Source organism: Crinia signifera, chromosome 2, assembly GCF_055691185.1.
Source record: "Crinia signifera chromosome 2, ASM5569118v1, whole genome shotgun sequence".
NCBI classification, from domain to species: domain Eukaryota; kingdom Metazoa; phylum Chordata; class Amphibia; order Anura; family Myobatrachidae; genus Crinia; species Crinia signifera.
The window spans coordinates 212,101,451-212,113,486 of NC_139218.1; the positions used below are offsets into that span (position 1 = coordinate 212,101,451).

Sequence of the window (12,036 nt, forward strand, 5' to 3'; positions counted from 1 at the left end):
GTTATATCTTATGTTATCATGTCCACATAGACATCTATCTACTCTTATACCAATCTGAAACTGTCTGTATTTCATTATAGGTTACACTTCACGGTTTTCCACACTGAGGATGTGCATGATGTCCTGAAGATATGGGATGGATCTGTAGAGAGTGGGATTCTCATGAAGGAATTAAGTGGTTCCACTTTGCCCTCTGACACACACAGCACCTTCAATTCTGTCACGCTGCAGTTCAATACAGATTTCTTCACAAGCAAACAGGGATTCTCTATCCATTTTTCAGGTAAGATATTTACTTTAAACATTAACTCAGTAACACAAGGATTCCCATTTCCTTCTCGAACTACTCTACGCACTGAAATTTGTATTACATTGCTCACGTAAAGTCTGGAAATGTGTTACTTGACAGAAGTAGTATGGAGACACAATAAGTACTGTATACCACTAAAAATGTAATATGATACCCAGGATGGGATGTTTTCTGCATGTGATGCATCCCGCCACTGATCACAAGCATAAGCGCATTTATTTACACCTACAGGATGCTTGAAGGAAATCTCAAAGGACAACTCTCCTGGTTTAGAACCTAGAAGTCCTTCAGTGCATGTGTCGAGTGACACCTGTGCCATGGAGGGTGCTGGGAGGGATATGATAGGATCCATCTTAGGTGGAAACAAGGCTTCTATAGGGTAATGCTATCTAAAGATTGCATTTTCCCCACATCCAAGCTCCAAAATGGATCGCATTCCGGGGCTTGGTGCATATGCAGTAAGCCGCCAAACCTTGAAAATGGCATTTTTGGAGATTCGACTGAAAAATATGCTTTGATGCATGCCGCCCCCAGTCTCTATTTGCTGAGATACAAATTTTTCATAGTAGATATTGCTATGCACCTCTCTGACGAAGCGACAGCGAAACGGCCATCTAAACCCCTCCCATACACTCCGCATTTAGCGGCGCAGGCATCAGCCGCACTAGATCTAGGGATGGCCATCGGTGCAGTCACCATCTATGGTGACTCTTCAACCAGCCATCGATAGTATTAAACTTTTTGATGGATGACCTTCAATAGTATTAGCTATCGATGGTCATCCATTATATTTGACTGAATGGCCCGTGGGCCTAGCAGAACTCGGGGGTGGGCTATGCTTCATGTCTCGGCACCTCGAAGAAGAAAAAAATAAATATCGGTTCTCCTTTGCTATCGATGTAGGGAGACCATCTGCTTCTCCCACATCGATGGCAAAAATATTATACATCGGCCAAAACCATCGATGATTTCAAATCATCGATGGTTGATGGCCATCTCTAAGAAGATCTGGAACACGCTGAGCTCCCCGCTCTCCCAAGAACACAGAACGCTGCTATGTCCTGAAGAGGGGTTAATCCCGAAACGCCGTAGGCACAAGTAAAAAAAATATTTTGCACCTTAAAGACCCGGAGTGACATCTTTATTTCTTTATTGGAAGTGTATATATATATATATATATATATATATATATATATATATAGCAGCAGACAGGTGGGTGGCACTCCCAGGAATAAACGACTCAAAGGTCCAACGGTTTTACCAACGTTTCAAATGTATTGTGACATTTTTCATCAGGGTGTCACAATACATTTGAAACGTTGGTAAAACCGTTGGACCTTTGAGTCGTTTATTCCTGGGAGTGCCACCCACCTGTCTGCTGCTGTATACTGGATTGAATTGTTCGCTCCAGGGAAGGCACCCAGCCTGTTTGTTTGTAGCGGAGTGCCGGCCTACCCCCTTCTGGCTTATATATATATATATATATATAACTAAAACTGTTCATTTCAATTCTATTGAACACAAATAGAGTGAATTATACATTATAAATTATATCAGTGACTTATATTAATCATTCTGTTTGCTCTGATTTAACTGAGGGAGCCCCTAAGCATTACTCTCTCCCTTTCCAATTAGTGAGCTAATTAAACTCACAAACTTACCTTTAGCAGGGAGAATATCTTGCATATGTTCCAGAGATAATTTTAGGGAAATATATACCACAGTATAACCCCACTGGAGTCAAATTAACATCGCTCGTATTGGTTATACGAGATACTGTTTGTTACAAATAAATTTGAAAAAAAGTGTGTGTGTAGCCCCTAAATGTTGGAGGCTTTTTGCACAATGAAATCTTTTAAGCAGTAAAGGTGGCCATACACACGCAGATTTATCTGCAGATCTGTCTGGTTGGAACAAAAACATGGTTATGGATGAGAGAAAATTAGTTGACCATTTCCTCGGAAATGCTGAAAAACTGACAAACTGTCACTCATCCATAACCATGTTTTTGTTCCATCCAGGCAGAGCTGAAGATAAATCTTACTAGTGTTTGGGCAGCTTTAGACCGGAGGAGTGCCACTACTTGCTTTGCACCGAGTCAAACATTTTATTCATCAGACATAGGATTCTTCAGTTCAGTTCTTCCAAAATGGAAGGATACCCGACGCATTTCGTAATAAACGACTTCATCAGGAAAAATATTCTATATAATGAAAGATATATGAACATATATGAACATATAACCATTTATATAATAATAATAAATACCGTAAAAAATATATAGATACAAACTTAGAGCTATACATACCTAAACCATAGAATACAGGTTTTAAGGTTAAACTTTAAATGGTATCTCCATTTAATGATGATCTTAATGCATAAAAATAAAAAACATTTCTTAAAAAACCATATGGATATAGTTGTAGGAGGTGAGCATGAGATTGAAGTGAGGGAAAAATATGGGTAAGTCCTTTAATACATACCCAGCATCAAAAACGAAGTTCTAATAAAGCGCAGGAAAGATTTAAACTTTTCCAACAGATATAGGGCAATGACCTGAATAAGAATTGAAACCTAGTTACTACCTGAATTACATTCATTGTAATTGTATCTTTATATGTTATAAGGTATACATTCACATAATAAGGCTATTCAAACAATCATCAAAACTATGAAAAACCTTTCAGAGTGCAACCTACCTGAACCAATAGCCTGTGTAATATGCCTCCCTAGTCTGAATGCAGAATGATTGAGTTTCCCAGCCTGATATATCAAGGAATGGGCGTGTGACAACATTTCCTGTTAATCCATCTATTCCTAAACTGCCCAAAAAGTCTTAAAAAACCTTATAGAGCATCTTATGTCATATACAGTATAGTCCAGGGGTTCCCAATCTTTTTTGATTCACGGCACCCTAGAGAATCTAAACTGTTTTCAAGGCACCCCTAGGTCCCAAAAAAATGAATTAGATTGGGTTTATATGCGATTCTTAGCATCAGTTATGTGGTAAAGGGCAGGATTTGCTTCTGTTTGTACACATTCTATGACTGGCAGCCACCAGCACTGGTTTTGCTCATAAATAATTAACCATTAATAATTTGAGTTGGTCCTGGACCACCAAGGCGCGGCACCCCTGCAAGTGACCCGAGGCACCCCAGGGAGCCACGGCACACAGTTTGGGAACCACTGGTATAGTCTTTAAAACCCTTTTGATCTTTAATAAAAGGACTATTTTTCCAGACATGGACTGGGCCTAATCATTGTGGACGAAAATTTAAAGAAATGAAATTCAAAAAATGTTATATTAATTATATTATGCTGTTTTGGGAGGTACAGATTTTACACTAAGTAGCGCACCCCAATCCCCCCCCCCCCTTTTCTTCCATATATATATATATATATATATATATATATATATATATATATATATATATATATATATATATATATATATATATATATATATAATTTTCCTATTTTGACACTCTTATGATAAAGGAATTACAAGTGCCTAAATTGAATTTCAGTGATACAGTGTGATACATGCTGATCTAGAACATTACATGTTTGAATTAGTAACTTCTCTGTATAAATAAGAAACAATTGTTGCAGTTTGTTATCCAAACACAGTAATGGTGTGTACACACGGTACTTTTTGCCTTCCGATGTTGACGATATAGTCAACATCGGATCAGAATCCGATGCAGATCGGAAGGGTTTTAACCCTTCAGATCCCGATCCGATTCCGATGCGCGTTCACGTATAGCAAGGCAGAAAGTCTTGTCTGCCTTGAATATATAGTGCAGATCTGCACTATATAGTCAGACTTGTATGCGAATCGGATGTGCCTTCAGATACTATCCACGATCCGATCTGATCGGATCGTGGATAGTATCTGAAGGCCCATCTGACCGTGTGTACACACCATAACTGTCATAAGAGGCATTTCAAGCAGCACTGTTATCTGTCTATTGTGTCAATTATTGTTTTTCTCTATTTCCGAAGTAGGGACCAGGAGTGGATACCATCAACTAATAATAGCTCAAATGTATTCATGTGACTTGCTATATTTACAGTATTGTATGCACTATACTAATTTAAGATATGTTCTCTAGCTCATAATCAGCATATTATATAGCCCTAACTATTATGCTGCTTTCACACCGCAAGAACCTGCTTAGACCCGATATTTAAAACCGGTCTTAAAACCGGTCAAAGCAGGCGTAATCCCCCTTTCAGACCACACATAAACCCAGTCTAAACAGGTTTTCTGGTGTGAAAGCAGAAGGCATCCTTCTCCCCCCCTCTTTCCCTCCTACCTGGGCAGTGCAGCCAGTGTAGTAAGTTTATCCCTGGCTCCCAGACACAAGGTGATTGCTGTGCCCCCCCTCCCTCCCCCTCTCCTCCGGGTGCCATGCCGTCCTGCCTGGCCTCCTGTGACAGGAGCAGCAGCCAGCATGAGGCGGGAGGGCAATCAATGAATCCGTCCATGATCAGGGGGAGAGCCGGCGGTAGCAGGGGAGAGTCAAACCGGGCGCACTACATGTGAATGCCATGCGAGGAGGGGGGCAGCCAGGCGGGACCCGGCGCACCACGTAGGGGGTGGATTGAAAATGCTTCCTGGGTGGGGGACCCCCAACCTCCGTGCATATCCAATGACGCACTGCATTTTTAATGAGCGGGTCCCCACCCGCTTATTAAATATTCACTGCAATGCTCATTAGATATGCACAGAGCGGGACCACTATTGGCTGGGTCCTAAATACCGTTTCAGACCCGTTCAGACTGCAAAAAAAAAGGGTCTGAAACGGGTAGGACCCTGCTTTTTTCCAAATACCATTGTATTGGAAACTGTAAAATCACTCTGGACCTTTCAGGCCGCACATATTACCATTTTGAACCGGTAAAAAAACAGCAATATACCCTGTAATATGTGTGGTCTGAAAGGGGCATTATTGACATCTGAGTCGCTGGATAAAGGGCCTTTTTGCCGTATGTGTGTTGATGTCATATGTCAGTCGGTTCTACATTTTGTATATATTTACCTTAATTAAAAGTTATGTTTTAAAAAGTTAATGGCAATATATTAAGTTGTGCCCCCAATAAAGAGAGAGTACAGTACTTTTTTCTCTTTCTCCTGTTCATATTACTTTACTCTTCATATCGATGATTTCTTTATATCCATATTTTTATATCAATACAGATTAAAGAAGTTAAGTCAATCAGTGTAGCTTGTGCAAAGGCAAAATTCCGCCACCAAACAACACCTCTCTGGTGGCCAAGGAATACCCCTGAAAAAGCATGCTTCACTTCTGATGCTTCATAACCATCATCTTGCTCTATACAATTAGACATAAATGATACTTCTATACCATACATACCTACCATACATACCTACTCATGTCCTCTCTGGGAAAAGCCTGGACAGGAGGCTCTGTGGTCTACTTTAGGTGGCTACGCTGGACTGTCATGTCACTAGGCTTGACCCTCATCATGGCAAAATGTTGTGATTTGCATGTCGTTGGGCAAGGTTGGATCGATATTACACATTTAAGCCCTGCACTCTCTATATGAACACATACAAGGTATGGAGGGAAATTTACTAAGAAGGGAGTTCTATTTCACATGGGATGTTGCAATGGGCAACCAATCAGATACTATCTATTATCTTCTAGAGGGTGCTACATAAATAGGAAATAGATTGGTTGCCCATGTGAAATAGTATTCCATCTTAGTAAATTTCCCCAATCTTTCATCCTACCTGCTTCACTAGGAAGCAAGCAGGATGCAGGAGGTCTGCCCACTCTTACATGAGTGTGAGGAAGACAAATTTCAGTATGTTCTACATTTCTGTTCAATACAGTGAGAGCAGCATCATACCCAATTCCTCTCTTCTACCAGTGCCATATTGCTCTGGACAGATGGAGCCAATGTCATGCTTGCAGGGACTGGCGATAGAATTGCCGGCCAGCTGTCGGAAGAGGGAGCGCATGCACTAGACACTCACGCACCCCGTTCTGATGGAGGTCCCCCCGGGTCCCCCGTCGTTTCCAACACTTGGCCCCACCTCCCTGCACCCCCCCCCCCCCCAACCCTGCAAGTCTTCCTGAAGCACCCCCGCCAACTTACTGGGATGCGCGTGCGTGTGAGTCTAATGGAATCCCTCTCAGACAGTGCTCGCCAGCAGGGACATTCTGGTGAGCGCTGGCAGTGACTGAGAGGGGCTCCATCTGTATAGGTATGTTTAGGGTCCAGAATTTCCCCAGTCATCCTCTTATCTTGGACACGCTCTCTGTGGTTTGCAGCACAATTAGTGATTAGTGATTGAATAACTCAATGATTTACAAGCTGTAGCAGTACAGCGCTGCCCTTCCTTCCACTTCACACCCTAAATAGCACTGCCTCCAGGTGGGCAGAGCGGTGGATGTACATGTGCTTCATAAAACATGAAATACACCGTCCAGTTCTATTTGGTAAACTATGGCTCAGATCAGCTAATATCTGGAATAATGTAGGCATTGCCGAAGCAAGACTATTTATTGCCATGTGCCAGCGCCTGCACCCAAACATGTGGCATTAATTCATCATGCTGAGGTGGCAGACTTCTGACACCAGGATGTGCTCAACAGGCTGCAGGGTGCATACCCAGCGTGTACAAAGGATATTATGATATAGAGAGAGATTGGGTGGGACATGATATGGGGGGAGATTTTTGGATACATTATGATGGAGCATTGATAACCTGAAAATAGGGGTTTCCACGCCCCTGGGATGTGATTGATGTACCCTCAGTAATGAAATATGCTGCATACCAATGCCTATTAACCTACAGAATGCTTCCATTGAAATTATCTTGTGCAAATCAGTGGCTGCCCTGTTAGATGTCAGAAACCTGATTGAAGGTGTCTATTTGCAACTTTGACATTATGGCCCTTATTCTGATCGGTGCGGCCGGATCCGAATATGCGGCCAGGACCGTGCGTGCGAAACCCCGCCTTCCATACGGATCGCCAACTCCGTCCGTACGCGGTAAGAAGCTGTCCGAACGGACCGCACGTGTATTTTTCATGGAATACGCCTCCTCCATCTCAGGGAACCTCCCCCATCATTCGATGGTCGCAGACCATCGAATGCAGGACCGAGTGGTCCACCAGCTCCCGCAACCTCAGACCACACTGACTTTTTTCCGTGCAAAAGCAGGGATCTGGGCGGGCAGCTGACATCCGGCGATGTCATATGTCCGCCCCCTACACGTGCGTCACGACTGCATTACCATACGTACGCCCAGCGTTTGCATGGGAACGCCCATGAAACGCGGGGCGTATGCATATGGTAATGAGCTAAATTGCCCTTCACGCCCCTCTCCACCCCCTGTTCGGAGTGTTCACATTTCATGCGGGATTTGCCCGTACGCCCCGCTCGCACATGCGCAGAGACGCCTCTGCACTTGCGCAGACACAAAACATCGGCGACACGAACGCACGCGGATATTACCGCACCGATCAGAATAAGGGCCTATGTTCTTGCTATGCCATCATTCTGTCCCATAAAAGCACATTTTATTTTAAAGTCCTGGCTGCGAGGAGGTGTTTTTGAAGTGGCATCATCAGCTAATTCACAGCAGTGTGGAGTAATTTGGTATATGAGCTTGAGATATGAGTACCTGTGTTCTATTGAGTACCAACAGAAAAGTATTGGTCATGAAATAGGCAAGCAAGAATTTACATGGGGTCAGGGGGTGGCGGTGGGATGGGGGGGGCTAATGGAAGGAGCAATCTCACCCAACAGCATAGGACAGAATTGTTGGGCTCCTTGGAAACATTATGGAGCTGAATGTATGCAACATAAAGCACACGCACCCATGCTCAGTGGTGTAGCTAGGTGCAACGGTGCCCGGAGCAAGGGCATGTTTCGCGCCCCCCGATTTGTAGTAGGCAGGGCTCTTGTGCAGCGAAAAGGCTAACATTATACCACACACTGTAATGCCCATTGCACATTTTAGTGAACTTTGTAATACCCATTACACATAAAGCCACATGCCGTAATGCTAATTACACATAAGGCCACACATGATGCCCATTACATACTATAGAACAAACCATAATGCCCATCACATACTGCATAACAAACTGTAATGCCCATTACACATTAGACACATAAGTGCCACTTACCTACATGCTTATTGCTCTGAACTTCATGCTCGATGCCAGGGGCTTCCTGCTCATTGCCAAGGGGGACTGAATAGCTTGTTGCCAAGGGGGACTAAATAGCTCATTGCCAAGGGGGACTGCAATGGCCGCCACTCCCCAACCCTTGTGCACGCTCCCCACTGTGCCCGGCTGAGCTGCCCTCTCTGCCACTATTTTCAATTAAGTCTCCCACTGGACCGCTAGCCAATAGGCGCTCACAGTCCAGCAGCAACCAATGCTGCTTCTGATTGGCTGCTGGTCCACAACAGCCTTTTGGCTAGTGTTCCAGCGGGAGACTTAATGAGACTTTCAAAATAGAGGCAGACAGGGCAGCTCAGCCGGGCACAGCGGGGAGGGAGCAAGGGAGTGGGGGAGCAGAGAGCGAGCAGTGTGGGGGAGCCTGCAGCACAGTTTGCGGTGCATGTGATCTTTTGCGCCCGGAGCTGGTGCTCTGCCCTCTCTACACCACTGCCCACACTATTTAATATTCAGGATGGAAGATAAAACTGCTCTACCACACTACACTACCTTTCAATGCATACATACATACATACATACATGCACACATATAGTATATTGCTGTATGTATTTATTTGCTTGTTTAGAATGACATGTCTTCCATTGATGTTGGCATGCATAAGAGATGCTCTTCACACAAATTGTATTCATAAACTTATTGCCATCAAGTATCTCCTTTTCCCAGGAGACCATAAAAAAAATCATAGGCCTCTTGAAACAGCGAGAAAATAATGTTTCTCTAATATCAGATTAGATTAGAAAGCTAATCAGGCGTTTAGCCTCTGACAGGCTCCCCTCCCTGCTGAACCTGCACCTTTTAATGTAGAAATGATAGCAAGCAGAAAGTTGGAGATGATTGTCCCCAACCCTCGCTCATCTCTGAGTCTACATTTCGGTGCAGTATTGCCTTCAATAAATTGAATCTATGTCCACGTTATGAGACACTGCAGATGGAGGTGAAAAGAAAGCAGGTTATCTGCTAACGCAAGTGTTCTGAGCTGCCTTATAGGGTCACTGCTGCTGCTATGTTATATACAGCAACTTCTACTTGGTTGATTCGTTCAGCATTAGATTGTTCCCAGGGAACACAGACTTTTCTGTAATATTTAATAGCCAGACTGCCCTTTTTTATTATTCAGTGTTATTAACAGCATTTCAGTACATACTGTAAATTCATAATGTAATACATACACTGGGAAATGACTACCTATACTACATAAACTGTATATTACCGAATTCAATATAGAATACTTCTACTTACATACAAAGCCATTACTCTGACTACACAGACATATATCTCTTCACTTATCTCAAATTATATCCCCACCCGACCTCTCCGCTTTGCACAAGATCTGCGTCTCTCATCCACTCTCATTACTCGCTCCCACTTACACTTGCAGGATTTTTGTCCGGCAGCACCCACCTTATGGAATACCCTTCCACGCACATTAAGACTCTCCTCTAGCTTCCAAACTTTCAAGCGTTCCCTGAAAACTCACCTATCATATTCAGGAACCCCACACAACCTCCAGTAGCATTCATATATAATTGCAATCCCATCAGGACTGTTTTTTAATCTGGTGGGATTGCCATGCTATGGAATTCTATTCTTATGTATCCCTCCTTTTATCCTTATAGATTGTAAGCTTGCGAGCAGGGTCCTACCTCCTACCATGTTTTGTTTCTACCCAGTTTGTTTAATCACTGTTGTCTTCAGCTGTAAAGCGCAATCGAATGTACTGCGCTATATAAGAAACTGTAAATAAATAAATAATAATAAACAGCATATGTTAGTTTTGTACATTCCATGTAAAGGCCAGGTATGCATAAACGATGTGTCTATGTCAAAGGAGATCAATGTATTCGTTTGTACATGCCCTCCTTCAATTTCACTAGAAACCAAAAATGTGGGTGGAACACACCTACAGTACAGTAGTAATCAAAAATGATTAAGCAGTTAATTTGAAACTGATTTGCATTCAGAAAGAATCCTGAGAGGGTGCCTTTGTTTTATTTTTAGTTACTACAGCAACATCCTGCAATGATCCTGGAATACCACAAAATGGCAGCCGAAGTGGAGACAGTCGTGATGCTGGTGACACCATTGTATTTCAGTGTGATCCGGGATATCTTCTCGAAGGTGAACCCAAGATTAACTGTGTACAGATTGCTGACAGATTCTACTGGAATCCCAACCCTCCAATCTGCATTGGTAAGGCTGACAGAAGGACACTCAGCTTGACAGAGGTTAACCCCTAGGGCATTTTGGGGGCTGTGTATGAATCAGACGGTGGGCTTTACTTTGTTCAATTAAGCAATGATTGTATTAATATACAGTAGTCTGTATTAAGGACTGTGCCCCTGACAGGAATCTCTTTTTCAAGACATCCCCTCCCTACCTACTTTTATCCACTAATGGCAGCAGTAAGTGTCAGATCCAAATCTATGCAGTGTTTACATTGATATACTATACTCAGAAGGGCATTGGCTGACACAGACCATTACTAGGGATCAGCTACACCACTTTGAAAGCTTCAAAAATGATAAAATGGAGAGTGATAAACAGCCAGTCAATCAGCTTCTACCTGCCATGTCATAGACTGTGTTTGAAAAATGTCAGACAGGAGCTGATTGGCTGGCTGTTTATCACTCTCTATCACTTTTGAAGCTTAGAGAATCTGGCCCACAGACTGTTATTGCACTGTTTGGTGGTACATAGATGGGTTGTGCTATTAAGTGTTATAATCAGATGCTGCCTCAAGCCAATACAGTGGTATAGCTTCAGTAATCAGTGCTTCCTTTATTACAAATATACTGCAAAATACCTTATTTATTAAATATAGCAGTTGTAGGAGCCAATGAATTGACAATGGACACCCTTGCCTGAATCTGTTTTTATCTTACTTATGAAATAATAATCCATTGTCAAACCCTTATAGAGATACATAATATTATATTATGATGTGTTTATTTTCTGTGACCAACTTGATTGGGTATTTATAAGCAAAAAGTGCAGCACACGTGAAGTAGACATTTATAATGTGTGTTTTCTAGGTATTTCAATAAGTGGCTCTGTATATCTAGGCCATTAAAATGGTTCATTAAGCAGATGTGATGGGAGTGAAGATGCCTTACATGGTGTCTTCTTAAAGCTAAGGAGTTTGAGGATGGAAGCAGTGAATCTTGTCTTTTATTGGCTCCGTGTTACTTCTGTTATAAGATTGTAAGCAAATATTCTGAAATCGATAGCATGAATGTTCAACACGCTGATTGACTCTGGTAGATCAGACCCACCACATTGATTTTCCCATCCGCTTGACATGAAATGCCTCTGTTACTGCAATAAACACAGGCAAGTTCTCTCTCCACTTAAGCTGACAAACTAATTGCACCAAAGGTTATTTCTCAGTTTAGAGTTGCAAGTATATGTTTGCTTTACCTTTACCGGGGGGGTTACAGCAGTATTGATGATGTGAAGTCATTTAAATAACTGTTCATTTATAATTCTACGGTATATGC

The 12,036-nt window shown here is 42.5% G+C and overlaps 1 protein-coding gene across 3 annotated transcripts in view; it reads left to right on the plus strand.

The window, feature by feature from the left end:
• The window catches only part of CSMD2 (CUB and Sushi multiple domains 2), a 909,603-nt gene that overhangs the window by 763,667 nt on the left and 133,900 nt on the right, over positions 1-12,036 (plus strand). For all 3 annotated transcript variants that reach the window (XM_083173665.1, XM_083173666.1, XM_083173667.1), the window contains 2 exons: positions 81-283; positions 10,538-10,729. In XM_083173665.1, coding sequence (XP_083029791.1) covers positions 81-283; positions 10,538-10,729 — 395 coding nt within the window. The remainder of the gene's footprint in view (positions 1-80; positions 284-10,537; positions 10,730-12,036) is intronic.